Here is a 17,002-nt window from a genome sequence, read left to right on the forward strand (position 1 = left end):
AGTCTCACCGTGCGTCCTGGTGGCCAGCGGCACACCTAGGATGTGTCACCTGTATTTTACTGCACAGATGGGCCTGACTGAAGACAAGAAGCACCCGGATGTGTGAATATACATCAGAATGTGGACATCTACCTGTCATTCTGCAATTCCCTTTCCATGACCTCATCCTTCAGATAAACAAGAGATCCCTTGGTAGCATAAAGGTTACAACAGATCCGCACCACTGACGCTGTTGTTTGTATGTGTGTGTACTCTATGCACATGTGTGTACAGGTGCACATGCCCATGAGGAGGCCGGAGGAGGATGTAGAGTGTCCTACTCCATCGGTCTCCACTTTGTTTTCTTGAGACGGGCTCTCTCATAGAACCCAGGGCTTGCCAATTCAACTAAACTGGCGACCAGCAAGCTCCAGCAAGCCTCCTTGTCTCCAACCTCCACAATGCTGGGACTACAGGTGCTCACAAGGCCACATCCAGTTTTACATAAGAGACTGTGGTCTCTTCACACTTCACACCTTACCCCCTGAGCCATTGTCCCTGCACCAGGCTTATGTCTCGTTCATTTCTCATCAAGTTCTAATAACATTTCATTGAGAAATGAGCAAACACAAGGCAGAAGTGGACCTGCTTTTCCTTAGTAAGATGCAGGAAAATTGCCCTGGAGTTTGATGTAGAATTTTTTTCATATATATATATATATATATATATATATATATATATATATATATGAAAAATATCCATACATATTTTGTTTAATAAGAAATTTAGTTACTGTAGAGATTGTAAGGTAATCAAGTTTGCCTGTGAGGATGATGATGAAATATGCTATCCCACAACAAAGGCTAACAGCCACAGGGAAAGCTGGTCAGCCTTCAGAATTGCTGACCCTTTTATCTGGGGCATCATCATTCTTAATTTGTAATATAAACACATTGGATGGCTAGAATTCCCCAGATTCAACGTAGGGGAGCCGGTGGGATGCATTAAAAACAAAGGGTTCAAGGATAAAAGTTCCACAAACCATGGACAGAATATTTCCAGTTATGTTATATAAACTTGGCTGGCTCTCTCATTTCCTACTGCCTTCTCTGATAAGGAGAGGAAGGAAGGAAGGAAGGAAGGAAGGAAGGAAGGAAGGAAGGAAGGAAGGAAGGAAGGAAGGGAGGGAGGGAGGGAGGGAGGGAGGGAGGAAAGAGGGAGGGAGAGGGAGAGAGAGAGAGGGAGGGGAGGGAGGGAAAGATGGGAGGGGGAGGGAGTGGGAGGGAGGGAGAGGGAGGGAAGGGTAGGAGGAAGTAGGGAAGAAAGGAGGGAGGAAAGGAGGGATGGGAAGGGGAAGAGAGGGAGGGAGGGAAGGAGGGAGGACAGTCTCCTATTGCTAAAGCAAAAGAAGCAGGGACTGTTTTTAAAGCTGGTGACAACAGAGAATGCCAGAGCCAGAATGTGCTGACTGCAGGAACAGGAGGAGACAAGCTCAGGGGCCACTGGAGAGGAAAAAAACTGGGAAGATTTCGCCTAGGAGCTGCTTTCTCTGGAGCCCGCAATGCAGGAGAGAAAGTGCACACAGTAATCAGTCACTGGACCACAGCACCGGCTCCCTCCACCACAGTAGCCATTTCTTTGTCCTCTGCTTACTGAGAGATGCCAATAGGATGCCCGATGAGTAATAAATGAGGTAGCATCACACAGAAAACAGTAGAAGACGGGAAGATGCGACTTCATGCTGACTGGGCATGTCCGGAAGACCATACAAACCCAGGCCAATGCAGTAACTGAGGCTTCGAAGTGTAAGGGAAGCCTATTGAAGGCTAGAATGTGTCACATAGGCCCTGCTCTCCCAGGTACCTGCTGGGCGTGATGCTGTGGTAATAAGGAATACAGATTTGGCCTCTTCCCATGGTTCCCATGGCCAAGTGGGAAAGCTCAAAGTAAATAGGGTGTGGTGATAAGGTGACAGGGGATGGAAGCTCTGAAATGGCGCCACCAAGATGGCGACCTGGGATGAGGCGAGGGGTTGAAGGTTAAGTTAGTCACCAATGGCTGATGACGTAGTCAATTATGCCTACGAAATGGCGCCTCCATAAAACCCTGAAAGGACAAGGTTCAGAGAGCTCACAGGGCAAAGACCCAGAGGGCAGTGTGCCCGGAGCACACGCAGTAGCGTCACAGCTCCTCAGTGTTTCCTATATGGCTGCCCTAAGCATGCCTTCTCAAGCTGCTTTATCACCGATCTCCTTCATACAGAAGAGAGGGATATTCAAGAAGTGTTTCCCTGAGATACGTGAGGCCATGCTTCCAAGTTGACTGAACCCCAGAGGGCCGTGGGAACTCTGACTAACAGTCAGACAACACAAAGCACAGGTTACCACCTGGATTTTGCTATTAATACCTGGCATCAGAGTCAGTCCTGTGGAATCCAGCCTTCCAACCTGTAGCTATCTTCAAAGCAGATGGGGTCAGGAGGGAATCGAGTTAGTGTCAGCTGGTGAATCTGGCTTCTGGGCTAAGAGCAGGCAAATTTACATTTCCTCTATTCTTCTAGCCTGGGAATAGAGAGAGCCTCTACCTCCTCTCCTGTAAAATGGGCACAGCAATAATAACTACCGTTCTAAGTTGTTTTTATAATTAGTGGGTAAACATGGAGAACATGTCTGACATGGTAATTGTTGGCTGAATATTAGTTTGGGAAATTATCATTCCCACCAATTTACTGTCTTACCAGACTTTAAGTTTGTTTCCTTGAGATTAGACAATCTTTTAAAACATCTCAATGGTATCTTAAGCACACTACTCCTGAGATCCATAACAAAAATTCAAGAATTTTTTCCCTTTTTATTTGCGTATTATTTGTCATGCTGCAATTAAATCCAGGGCTGTGTGTGCCAGTCAGCTTATATTTCCAGTCTCCAAACTCTAGATTTTTTCTTTTAAGGTGTAGTCCAACTCCACAGAGCAGCACACACTGTAGTTCCAGCACTCCAGGGACAAAGGCACAGGAAAGATCCCAAGTTCAGGCCCAGCTTGATGTATACAGTGGGTTCAAAGCCAACTTGGTGTACTTCAAGGCCAGATTGGTATACACAGTGTGTTCAAAGTGAGGCGGGGATCCACAGCAAAACTGGCTCGAAACAAAATAAAACAAAAACTGCCAGCTAGGTGCATGCCTGTGTACATGATGGTACATGCCTATGTACATGGTGTTGCATGCCTATGTACATGGTGGTACATGCCTATGTACACGGTGGTACATGCCTATGTACATGGTGCTGCATGCCTATGTACATGGTGCTGCATGCCTATGTACACGGTGGTATATATCTATGTACATGGTGCTACATGCCTATGTACATGATGGTGCATGCCTATGTACATGGTGCTACATGCCTATGTACATGATGGTGCATGCCTATGTACATGGTGGTACATGCCTATGTGCACGATGCTACATGACTATGTACATGGTGGTGCATGCCTATGTAAACGGTGCTACATGCCTATGTACACGGTGGTATATATCTATGTACATGGTGCTACATACCTATGTACATGATGGTGCATGCCTATGTACATGGTGCTACATGCCTATGTACATGGTGCTACATGCCTATGTACATGGTGGCGCATGCCTATGTACATGGTGCTACATGCCTATGTACATGGTGGCACGTGCCTATGTACATGGTGGTACATGCCTATGTACATGGTGGTGCATGCCTATGTACATGGTGGTGCATGCCTATGCACATGGTGGTGCATGACTATGTACACGGTGCTACATGCCTATGTACATGGTGGTACATGCCTATGTACATGGTGGTGCATGCCTATGTACATGGTGGTGCATGCCTATGCACATGGTGGTGCATGACTATGTACACGGTGCTACATGCCTATGTACATGATGGTACATGCCTATGTACATGGTGGTGCATGCCTATGTACATGGTGGTGCATGCCTATGCACATGGTGGTGCATGACTATGTACACGGTGCTACATGCCTATGTACATGGTGGTGCATGACTATGTACACGGTGCTACATGCCTATGTACATGGTGGTACCTGCTTATGATCCCAGAACTTAGGATTTAAAAGGAGGAGCATCACAAAATCCAAGGCCAGCTTGGGCTAGACACTGAGTTCCTATTTGGGCTGATTTCCACAGGGAGATTCTTTCTCAAACACCGAAAATTTGGCTACTTCTTTTATTTAACTTAATAAAAGGTTATAATCCTGAAACTCACTTCTCTGAACACAGAACACAACTGTAGAGGTTTGTTTTTAAAGCAGACGTCAAAATAAGGACAAGAAAAGGCAAGGCTACCTTTCACGCTATATTAAAAACAAACAAGCAAGCAAGCACTTGAGGTTCTGGGGGATTTGCTTGCTCAGCTATAACAGCGCTTGCCTGGTGTGTGCAAACCCTGAGGTCTGCGACCAGCACACACTGTAATCCCAGCACTTAAAATGGAGGCAGCTCAAGGCTAGCCGTGGGTCAACCTAGTCAACCTGAGACTCTATCTTAAACTAAGTTAATTAATTAAAGTGAAATAAACCTTGGTTTATAACAAAAAAAAAAAAACATGAAGGAGAACGGATTTACTGTTAATAATCTCACTTTAGCTGCCCAGAGCACAATTAAGTAAGGGTTTTCCAAAGTGAGTTTCCCCACTTCGGTCTCACACTATATTAGTGTCCTGGTCTAGAAGCAGGCTGGGCCCTATCACTGTCTATTTCTGTGTAGTCCATAGGCCTACAATGGTTTTATAGTCTGAACAGCTGGGAGGTGAGGAGGGATGAGAAGAATAATAATGTAGTGGCGGTGGAAACTATATGAAATTCAAATTTCAGTACCAACAAATAAAGTTTTGTTGAAACACAGCCAGGCTCATTCTTCGAGACATTGTCTGCCCTTGCCTGGCACAAAGGTGATACAATGTCCGCACAAAGGTGGAATTAAGTAGTTACCACAGATACCAAAAGATAAACATACTGCCCGGCACTTTACAGAAAAAGATTACTGATCCCTTAGTCTAGAGTTCAGAAAATACTCCTTATTTCTTCTCCTGGATGGGTACAATTAATATATCAATTATCACAAGTTCCAGGAGACTCCACAGAAGAACAGCCTGAAATGGCGAATCAGCTGTACCCAGCTCCCCTGTGTGTTTACCCACAAAATCCATCACACGCGTGTGCAGACACCCTTCAGAACACACCGAGGGGACTCCCACCACAAATACGATGTCAATATCCAGAAACATCAACAAGCCCAACAGTCAACCAATAACATTATAAAATTCAAAGCAATCAAGATCTTTAAAACTACCTGCCCTAACAAAAATAGGGTGGGGAAAAGACCAAGAAAGGAAAAGGTTTAATAGCACAATCCTAATGTTCATGTTATTCTAGTAATATTAAAAATAGAATATAGTGCTGGTGAAATGGATCAGTGGACAATGGGGCTTAACAGTGAAGTGAGCCTGACAGGTGGAGAGTTCTATCCCCAGGACCCAGAGACTTCACAAATTGTCTCTAACCCCCACCCGTGTCCTGTGACCTGGAGATGACCACATGCATGTACACATACAATGCAAATACATAAACGTAAGCATAAAAAGCGAATAGAAGGTAAATCAGTGCCATATATAGCTAATAAGAGCCTATAATAGGAAAGATAAATAGAATTAATAAAAAAATAAGTTAGCGTAACTTCTCCTCGATAGTGAGACCGTGAGCCACTCAAAGGCGAGCATCAGGCAAGTAAGTTTATTATGTCCCTAGAAATGACTAAACGGTCACAGAGACACACCAAAGGTCCCTACGTATCTGAATTAAAAAAAGAGGATAAGTAATTTGAAATGAGAAAGCCACGTCCTGGCAGGTTCGCGGGCTAGAAAGCACGTTTCTAGGTGGCGGGTGGCGTTCTGAATTGATTGTCTTCCTGAAAAACAAGCTGGCAATCTGCAGCGAGCGCCATAAAAACCACTCATTCGTCTCCTCTGACCTGGCAATGCCACTCTGGGGAACGCAGACGGAGGAATCAACCTAAATGCAAACGGAGCATTGCAGTCTATACAGATGTCTGTGCAGCTGGATGCGGGGGAGGAATGACGGCAGCCCAAGCGCCTGGTGACGGTCGCCATGGCTCAAGGCGCCTCGGACCTGCAGAGCATCAGCAATGTTTAAACAGCAAAATAAAGGCCCAAGCCAGTGAAGTTCGTCATAGACACCTCAAACTTACTCCCTAAACACCACCGCCTCCTGAGGGTTCGCATTCTACCCGCCTCATCCTTCCAATCACAGACTTTAACGTAAGAACCTAGGACGCTGCCTCTTTGACGCCACCCGCCGCCTAACGCCACCAGAAAATTCCCGAAAATTCATCTTCACTGCCACGACCCCTGGACCTTGATCTCCACCCTGTGAGAGCAGCCGGCCTCCCGCTTCCCTCCTCCACCAGGCTTCCGGAGTGATCTGAGAGCTGAGAGTATAACTCAGGGGTAGAGCACTTGCTCAGGATGTAAAAGCCCTAGGATCCATCCTCAGTACGAGACACGGGTTCGTTTGTTTCCCTTACTGCCTGTGGCCTGAGACCCAAAAGTAGTTAGCCAACACAAACTGTACTCGATGCAAGGAGGCGAGAGAGGAAGAGAAAGTTGGGTAAGTAACGAGGTGGGGAGGATCTAGAAGGAGCTTCTGAGGTGGGGGTGGGGGCAATAGAATCGAAATACACCAAATGAAATTCTCTACGGAGTAATTAAAACTTTTTTAAAAAATGTTTGCAGGTGGAAGTGATGCTCAGTGGTTAAGCACTTGCTGCTCTTGCAGAGGACTGGAATTTGGCTCCCAGGGCCTATATTAGTGATTAGTGTCTCAAGACTGCCAGGAACATGAGATTTTGGAGACGCGATACCCTTTCTGGCCTCTGAGGCCACCTGCACATACATGCATCTCTCTCTCTCTCTCTCTCTCTCTCTCTCTCTCTCTCTCTCTCTCTCTCTCTCTCTCTCCTCTCTCTCTCTCTCTCTCTCCCTTCCTCCCTCCCTTTCTCCCCTCTATCTCCCCCTCCCTCCCCCTCCCCCCATGCATGCACAGGCACACACACACACACACACAATCTTTCTCTCAAATAAACAAATATGTAAGTTTAAAAAGAAATGTTTCAAGCCATGTTATTACCCTGCTTCTCCCCTGCACTGAAAAACATCTTCATGCCTTCAAGGGTCCCACATGACACAGATCCTGTCCTACACTGGGGCTACTCCACATTCCATTCCCGTCCACTGAAATCCACTCCCTTCTGCTTTTTGTTGATTACCATGAAACATCACCTTTTCTATGAACTCCAAGAGGAGGCTATAGATAACCTTCCACTTCTATATACCCACACCCTGATCATGCCTGTCACTTAATAGATAGCCCTTGTCTTTAGGAAGTCGGTGAAAACCACAAATACAACCCTGTAAGAGAAAGGGAAATAATTACGGAAAGAAAAGTGGGACAAAAATAAATACAAACACACTAGTTGGACTGTTCTGGAAACCTGTCATCCTTGCCTTAAGTTTCCTTGTCTTGTGCCCTCCTGCCTCTCTGACCCCTTGCTGGGCAGAGACAGTTATGTCTGTAGTGAAACCAGACAGTGGTCTTGTCACAATGATTCTTGGGAGACCATAGTTCCAATCTCTTTTCTGGGACTAATAATCAAATCATTTCCTCCACCTTTTGTCTTTCTTTGGTCTGCTAAGGCGATATTTCAACAGACTTCAAAACTCATTTAATTAGCATAGCTCCCTCTCCTTCCAACAGTGTAGTGGGTGAGGATCAATAAAGAGACCTACGCCTGGTCAATGGACAGAGAATACAATACTGTAGAGTGCTCAGTGCTCAATGGGACCCATGTATCACAGCCCCTCCCTACCAGGCCCAGGGATCTCACAGAAGAGGGGAGGAGAAAATGTGTAAGATCCAAAAGAACCGTATGACTGTAGTGAAACAGTATGTGCTAGAAATGCGAGACCACTGCACACATGAATTCATAGTGGCTGCGACCACATGCACGAGACCTGTACAAGACCAAAAACCAGCCAAAAGCCTGCGTGGGCAGGAGAAGGAGCCACAAAGTCTCACCCCTAGCTGAGGAACTGTTGGGAACTGATGACTGTTTGGAGAGGGAGACTCCATTTTCTTCGAGGATGGGCTCCTGATAGGTTGTCCACGCCCCAGTAGATAGTCTTACCTACCTAACTACCTACGGGTGCATGGACTTAGTAGGTTTAGAAAAAGAGCCCATGAAATTGGGAGGGAAAGGTGATGAGGGGGTTGGTGTTGAGAGAAGTCGGAATGGGAGGGGAGTTGGAGAGCTATATGATTGAAACATACCCTACACACGTATGAGGCTCTGAATTTTTTTCTCCAACAGCTTGCTTATGAAGGTGCCTCCAGTAACTGTGGCAACCGACCCATTCCATTCATCATACAAATCGTTCAAACCATGGAATTAAATCCACTTCCCAGAGAACTGGGGTGGAAAATGAACAAATACTAGTCATGGCTGGCACAAGCTATTAACTTATCCCGTACAGAGTGTCACACTGGCAACAAAGACGACCCTAGCAGGTCCTCAGGTGCTCAGAAGAGGGGAGCAGAAACTAACTGCCCAGCAAAGTGGAGCCCACACCGCACTATTACTCATTAAGCAAATATTTTTCAAAGTGACCCAGGGCTGCAGGAGAGCAACACGCCCATTCCCTATTTATAACGTTTCAACTTGCTGGAGTGTCTTTCCATCTCAGCCGTGGCACCATGGTCCGTCAGAGTCACACCATAGGAAAATGCTCGCCCATGTCTCCGCGCCCTCCCCTTCCAACTCCCACAGGCCATGCTCTCACCGGGAGTTTTGGCAAACCATGCAGGCACCACTGTGAAAGTCAGAAAATAAAACGAGCCGTGCTCGACTCTTGGGTAAAGCCATTCCCTTTAGAGGAAACAAACGTATGGGAAATCCAAGTGAACCATCCGGTACCTAGCCCTTGGCCGAGAGCAAAAACTCTATCAAACCTTATTCTGGAATATACTGTAAAATGGGGCTAAAACTGTGACCTCCGGGACTTGTAAAAATGCATGCTGTAGTTAGTGCTTTAAGAGAAGATATTCAATGCAGTGATAAGTACTCAATAAATGAGGACTGTTTATATAATATATTAATGAGAATATTACATAATACTTTATATAATATATAAATTAAATAATATCCCAATGTGAATGGTTACCAGCCATTTGTTTAGCCCTCCTCTGAATACTCCTAGCATACAAGATCTACTGACTTCACAGCTGCTCCCTCGAGTCCAGGACACATGGACACCCTCCATGTCCTCACCTAAATGTATCAAGCCCGTGTTCCTTTTCCCTTCAAACAGACTGCAAATGTTGCCAAGCAACAGAGCTATCACCGTGGTCCTGGTTGAAGAAGAACAAATGGAAACCTATATAGACATATCTCATATCTACATTAGTCTTGTTCTGATTTGGTTAGCCCACAGGCCTCTCCATTCTTTTTTATTTGTCTCAGGCCGGGGAAGGGTCACACATAGTTGGCAACTATTCTGAAAAGAAGATGAAAGGACGCGGGGCAGCATCCTGCCAGCTTACCCACCCAGCTCCTGCTACATCCCACGCCTTCCCGAGAGCTCCCTGTGCACAGCTTTCCCAACGTTACAGACAATGCTGTCTCCAACCAGGACACACGCGACCCGACCTCTGCACTCCTCGTGGATGTCGACTGAGCATCTGCCTTTGACCAACAGCCTGGTCATCAAAACCTCTCTCCATAGGCAGAGGCCCCACCCATGTTTCTGGACATCTGCCAACCTCCTCCGGGTTAATAATCACTGGCCAACCAGGTAGCAGCCTTCAAGCCAATTTAAGATCCTGTTGATTTTTAGGTATTTGACAAATATAAACACTGGAGAAAGCCAGTGTTTATTCATGATCTTGCCCCTAGTCCTAAAGAACACAAGCTCAGTGGCCTCTCATGCAGGAGCAAGCAAGTCCAGCCTCCTGCTGACACTCGGGGAAGATTGAAAACTGAGACCAAGCTGCTCCTGCTAATGGCTTCAGTTGTCCTTCTGTCCATCCAATACGTCTGTGTCTCATGCTCCAACGGACTCGACTCCAAATGAACACCAGACACCCCACCAAAGCTCTGAGCTAATCTGGGCTCTTCTGGTCACAGAAGAGAAGCACCTGAGTTTGCCAAGAAGTTGCTGGTGGTGACCTGGCATTACCGCAATTTGCCAGGCCTGGGGTGGGGTGGAGGGGGGGGGTGAGCGTGCCAACAGAGTATTATTAGTGCTTTCTGGAAAATAGGCAGAACTGTTTACTCAAGGAAAAGTCACTCCATTCACCCTGGCCCTTGAAGAGTTTGATGATGCATCTCACCGTTTCCCGTCACCAAAAGAAAAAAATAATAATACTAGTGAGCTTTACGTAAGCCAATTACGGTTTGCCGATGGCTGAGTAAGCACAAAGCCATTTGCAGCTTTTCTACTAAGCTTCCCGAGAAGCTTTGCCTCACCTCAGGACGGAGTCAAGTACAAAGTCAAGGCGTGATGTCTCCAAATCCCAACCTCTAATAAAGACCCAGCCCAGAAGTCAAACCCACTCCTGACCACTGGGGAAGGCTGCAGCAAACTAGCCCCCATGCTCACTTATCTAACTGATAAGACATTGTCCAAATGTGTAAGGGACCTGTGCCCATGTAATCACAGAGGGTTTTTTTTTCCATGCTAAGTATATATCTTATTTGAAAAAAAATTTTTTCTTGTAGATTCAGCTTAATTGCTTAATTGTGATGAAGGCTGTCTGTCTGTCACTGAACTTGAGAGTCAGACATATTCCATTGGTGTAAATGAAAAAGCCTGATCCTATTCTACACTTTGATTGTGGGAATAACATATGAGGTAAAATCAGGAATTGTTCAATCCAGGACAAGTTCTGGGTTGCTTGGGCTACCTCGTTACTGATTTCCCATAAGTCAACTAAGATACGTTATTCCAAGACTGGAAAGTTTTCCAAAATAGAACTGTTTCCCTCCTCTGACAGATTTCACATTTTGAAGACATGAACATTGTGAGATATCTGTCTCTCGAGGGGTCTAGCATGCTCACCCATTGGTCCGTTGACCCCAGCCAAATGTTTTATAAGCCGTAGAAACTAGCTTCATGCCAAGGTTCTAGTTCAACTTCATCACTGCCTAGCATGTCGCCTCGCTCAGAGGCGGTGCACCGTGTAGATCTGGTAACATGGAAAATAGTCACTTCCTCAGTGTAGGCTGTTCTTTCCCTCAGCCAAGCTGTGTGGGGTGTTAGATCAGTAACAGCTTCCACAGTCTAAGATGCTACATTAAAGTATATAAAAGGGAGAAAGCCCTCTGTACATACGCCAGCTCTGATTTCATATTCTAACTGGATGTGTCAGCAAGCCTTGAACTTGAGCACCACACCACACCCCAGATGACCACACACACACACACACACACACACACCCCACAATACCACCCCAGATGACCACACACACACACACACACACCACAATACCACCCCAGATGACCACACACACACACACACACACCACAATACCACCCCAGATGACCACACTCACACAAAAACACACACACACAACACACCACAGACACACACCACACACACCCCCACACACACCCCACACACCCACACCATACACACACACACACCACACACACACACACCACACACAGACACACACCACACACACCACACCCCAGATGACCACACACACACACACCACACACACACACTCAATCCTGTCCAGGCAGGCAGCCATTTATTGTGATAGATGAAGGTCAGAGGTAGAACACAGTAGCAGTGGCCAGCAGTAACACTTGGGACTTTCTAGGCAGACAGATAGTTCGATGAGGTGTCCCACCATTTCCCACCAGCAAAAGAAAAAAATAATAATGAATACAAAGGGAAATGGTAAGATACCAGCTGCCGGGAAAAGGGATGGCCCGACAACTGCACAACCTACTAAGTAAATGGTCCCTCTGTCTGGAATTCTTTTCCCTCTTCCCTTTCCTCTCTCCAACCCCTTTAGTGTTTCCACCTTGCACTACTCAAATTCATGGCATCATTTTCGATTGCTGTTACATAGATTACATATTTGCACATGTGTGTAATGCATATGTAATATATTCACACCCACACATATATGTATGTGTATGTTTGTATAAGTGCGTATATATTTTTTTTTCTTTTTTTCCGGAGCTGGGGACTGAACCCAGGGCCTTGCGCTTGCTAGGCAAGCGCTCTACCACTGAGCTAAATCCCCAACCCCCCAGTGCGTATATATTATACACACACACATATATTCCTTAGTTGCCCACATTTCTAATTTTTTGTCTAGGGCTGAGGCCCTATGAGGTTGCCCCCTTCTGTGTTAGCCTGTCTACTCCTGTTATCCCTGTTCAGGTCCTGTTTAGGCAGCCATGTTGTTAAGACTTCATGTGTGAACCTTCCCTGACATTTCCAGGAGACACGATCTCACAGCAGACTTCTGTCCCTCTGGCTTTTAGAATCCTTTCACTCCCTCTTCTGCTGTGTTCCCTGTGCCTCCTGTGCAGGAATTCTCAGTCTGCGGATCATGGTAGTTTCCAAAGCTTCAAACCCAACGTCATTACCTAGGATGTTGCTTTCTTCCCTTGACGGCCCTTGCAATTGGCTTTTCTGCATAGTCAAAAAAAAAAAAAAAAACCTCCTTAAAGGCAGGAGGCACATCTGCCTGCGTCCAGCATTGCAGTGGGCAAGTCCTTCAAGGACAATCCCTAAACCACCACGAAACTAAATGTCCCACTTACAGAACTTTGGCCTGGAACCTGTGTACGCTGTGTCTCAGTTTGCGAGTAACTTCCAAACAGGATACTGACCGTCAACGCATCAGCAACAGAAATGCAAGCAACAAGAATGAGACGTTCCAAAGGTCCTTGTGGACTTCTCGCTTATAGTTTCCAATTAGTCAAGCCACCATCTCAGCTTTCTGCCAGCCATCCTCCTCTACACCCATCAAGCAACTCGAAGTTGTGAAACGAGCAGTGCGATACCCAGGTGAGAGACAGTAGGAGCCAGGGAGTTCCAGCCCAGTCACCACATACTACACCGGACCAGTAAAATTCTTGGAGGCTATTTTCTCACCTATAGAACGGAGGCAACGCCTGTCTGTCAGGGATGTTGGGGATGAAGGAGATACTCTGGATAAATCACCACGGTGCTCTCTCAACAAGTTCATACAATGCGCATACGTATAAGAGCCTGTAGTAAGCTTTTGTGTAGCTAGGTCATCATGCTTAAAAGAAAAAATGCCACAAAAAAATAACAAAGACTGCTATGGAAAAACAAGAGAAGGGTACCTGGAAGCCATTGTGAGATGATCCACTGGCATGGCTATTTCTTCATCTAACCACACTGTATATGCACAGCATTAACCTCTGTGTCCTCACACCATGTTGCACCGGGTGTCTGCCCTTAATGTGGCCAAAATTACCAACAGGGCGCACAGAAACAGAGCCCATCCTGGTGACTGGACTGTCCAAAGTGGGGATGGAGGAGAAGGTCATTGCGTACCTCCCCATGGTTCCTGGCGTATCCCCATACTCCACCTACTCCATTAATTTAAAAAAGCCTTTTCTCTGTAGTTAGGAGGAGATCAAGGGACCCTGTCGTATTATCACCTCAAGATTGCCTCTAAAAACCCTTCATAAACTTCATTTAACTGTCAAACTTAGGTCGTCAGGTCCTCAGTTGCAAATCTGGTGTGCAATTTGTGGGTGAGTTCTGTTTGATCATTACTACACATTGAGCAATAACTAATTTCAGACTGAGTGAGGACTAATCTACAAGGATTATATCTGTGTGGGGCAGGGGCACACAGCAGTGAGCAAAGCAGGTCTAAGGCCTTTAGAGAGAACTCAGCAAGGGACCTTAGAATCAGCGCTCCCATGAACTCCCTCAATCTGACACTGTCCCAAGGACTCTCTGATTGTTTACTACCCACACTTGTTTAAGGGACTGGGACTTTGCCATTGTTATAAAAGGACAGAAAAGAGTCTCCCAAGGGACACTGAGATTGATCTCATAAATGCTAAGAACAACAAACTTTCTTTAGCCCCTCTCTTCCCCCCCCCCTCTCACATACACACACACACACACACACACACACACACACACACACACACACACACACACACGAGGGTGGGGGGGGGTGTTCTGTAGCATGAATTCCCAGGCCATAGCAACTGTAATGATGGAAGCCCCAGATCTTGGCTGGCCAGTCAGTAAGCCCTTTAGGGGAAGGAGACAAGAGGCCTGCCTTCCCTTACACAGCCCAACCATGAAAACAAGCTCTTTCTTGTTTTTGTTTAGTTTTTAGTTAACAATCTTCCTCCTCCCTGCAGGGATGAAAGGCATGGCTGGTTTATGGCGTCTCAAGGGTTTGAATTCCAATTTTCTTCCACCTAATTCCCCACTTGGCCCCAGTATTGGAAATAAAGGGCCAGCTGGGGGTAAGTTTTGGGTAAGGGATGATGTCAGGCTTTGATCAGATAAAGTGATGGAGAATCGCGATCCCGGCACGCCCCAGATTTGGGTGCTGAGAGAGCCTGCATCATCTTGCGTGGTGACATGTCTAAACACAGAAAAGGAGAAATAAGAAAAGGATGGAGAAAATTAATTCTCCTTTATGTAGCTCTTTCCCCTCCCCCTCTACTGAGAGCCAGAGCGCCGGTTGGCTCCAAGCCGGTGCTTTAGAGGCGCCTGGGTCTCTGGGTCCTTCCTCTCTCCCCACCCCTTCTTCTTCTTCTTTTGGCGTGCAGAAATCAGGACCCATCCGAGCCAAGAGGGAGGAGAGAAGCAAGGAAGCTGAAGCAAGGGGTGGCCTGCGCCCTACTCCGGAATGCCTCGCGCGCGGAAGCATGCAGCGGTTGCTCGCGTCCGGAGCGCACCGGTCCCGCTGTCTCCACTGCGGTAGCATCCGGACATGACATTGCAGTAGCGACAAAGCAGCGGCCACAACCGGCAGCTGGCAACTGACAGGACTACTCGGGCCTCGCACCACGCCGAGGGTCTGGCGGCGAATGATATTGGGGTGAGGCTGGGTGTTGGGGTACGAGATAGGCCGAGTCGGGGGCAAAAGCCCTGAAATGCGCAGGACGCCGGGGCGGCCACCTCTCGCGCCTCCTCCAAGCAACCAGATGGCAAGAAAAATAATTCTGTAACACTCCCTAGTCTTAACTCACCCCACTAATAAAAAAAAAATTATCTAGTAGAAGTCCTCCTCGGTCTTGCTATTGCCCTGTAACCAACCCTTCCAACCTGGCTAGTCCCACCACGCGCCTCCGGCACTACGGGCCTGAGGACCCGCCCGGCTCCCGGACACAGGCTCGAACGTAGCCGCCACCCTAGGGTCCCCTCCGATCGCTCACCAAGAGAAGGGAGCCGGCGACCATCGTGGCTCCAACTTGGCCGGCGATGCGGCTGCAAGAGGCGAGGGCGGTGATGCTGCTTGCGGAGGTCCCCATGGCTGAGCCCGGGGCTCGCAGCGGCGCTCCGGGCGCTCGGCCCCACGGCAGCTGGAATCGGTGGCTGTTTCTGCCCAGCGCCGCATCCACCGCCGCCTCACGGGCGGTGAGCCCATCTACCTCCAGCAGCCCATGTGCACTGCAGCAGCAAGGCGGCTAGGCGGAAGAGGGAGGCAGCAGGGGAGGCTCGGAGAAGGCGCTCAGCACCTGCCCAGGGGCGCTGGCGCCCGGGCGGGGAGAAGCAGGCGCGCTTGCAACCCGCGCCTCCCGGTGCTCTCCAGCGACAGCGGCTGCGGAGAACCAGGGAGCAGGGCGAGCGGCGACAGTGCTAAAGAGCGACTTCCCATAGCGAAGCTTCCAGCCACTACCAACCACTCGTCTCCTCCGCTGCCCAGACCGGCCGGTGAGGGACTGAGTCGGATGGCCACTCAGCTCGGGGACACACGTGGTGGTGCCGAAGGGGCGGAGAACGACCCTTTGTGATGTCACCCGGGAGGAGGCCGGGCTCTTTGTGCAGATGGAAAGAGCTCAAGGCGCACCAGAAACCGAGTGGAAGGAGAGGATGCCCCTTGGCGTTAGCTGGAGGAATTGCGTTTGCTTGTTAAACCGCGAGTCCTGCACACAGCCCTCATCCCGACTCAACATATTTTAAAAAATGATTCCAAGTAGATTGTATGTAAAGCAGAGACTATTTTCTTTTCCTAACATAAGTATTAAGGACAGCCAATATAACTTGAGCATGATGGCGCACGCCTGTATTTTCATTACCAGGGAAGCTGAGGGAGGAGGATTTGGAGTTGGAGGAAAAGTCTGGGTTACACAGATAACTCCTATCTAATGCAAAGATGTGAATGAATGAATGAATGAATGAATGAATGAATGAATGAATGAATGATCGATCTGAGCATAATGGTGTCATTAAGCATTCTTTCGGCTGAGATATGAAATTCTCCCCTTCCAGGCCAGCCAACGTTGGAGCTCCACACAAGCCTGGCTCACAAAACAAAATCCAGTCTCAAAAATTAATTAAGTAAACAGACTAGAAAAAAAGAAAAAAACAAGAATCATGCAGCTCACATCAACTGCCAAACACAAAGACCTGTGTGTTGGTTCCCAACCTGTGCTGTGTTTTGGGGTGTCCTGGGGTCTCACACTGGATCAAGAGGAGAAAGCAGGTGTATTCTCGGCATTTATGTGTGGCTCCCCCTGCTTCCGGACTGCAGATCCGATGTGACCAGCGGCCCCCTTCCTCTCCTGCAATAAACATATCCCTGAAACCGTAAGCCAGAACAAACCTCCCATCGCTTCTCGGCCTTTTGGCTAAGGTCAAGTGCAGAACAAACCTCCCCTCTTTCAGTTTGCTTTCGTTGGGTAATTTTTTTTTTTTGGTTCTATTTT

General features: G+C 47.5%; 1 protein-coding gene across 1 annotated transcript in view; it reads right to left on the reverse strand.

Annotated features, from left to right (window-relative positions):
- Window positions 1–16,051, reverse strand: part of Tnfrsf21 (TNF receptor superfamily member 21) — a 74,924-nt gene extending 58,873 nt beyond the window's left edge. The window contains exon 1 of the mRNA NM_001108207.1: window positions 15,509–16,051. Coding sequence (NP_001101677.1) covers window positions 15,509–15,604 — 96 coding nt within the window. The 5' untranslated portion in view covers window positions 15,605–16,051. The remainder of the gene's footprint in view (window positions 1–15,508) is intronic.
- Between the last annotated feature and the right edge of the window lie 951 nt (window positions 16,052–17,002).

Source organism: Rattus norvegicus, chromosome 9 (genome assembly GCF_036323735.1).
Source record: "Rattus norvegicus strain BN/NHsdMcwi chromosome 9, GRCr8, whole genome shotgun sequence".
NCBI lineage: Eukaryota > Metazoa > Chordata > Mammalia > Rodentia > Muridae > Rattus > Rattus norvegicus.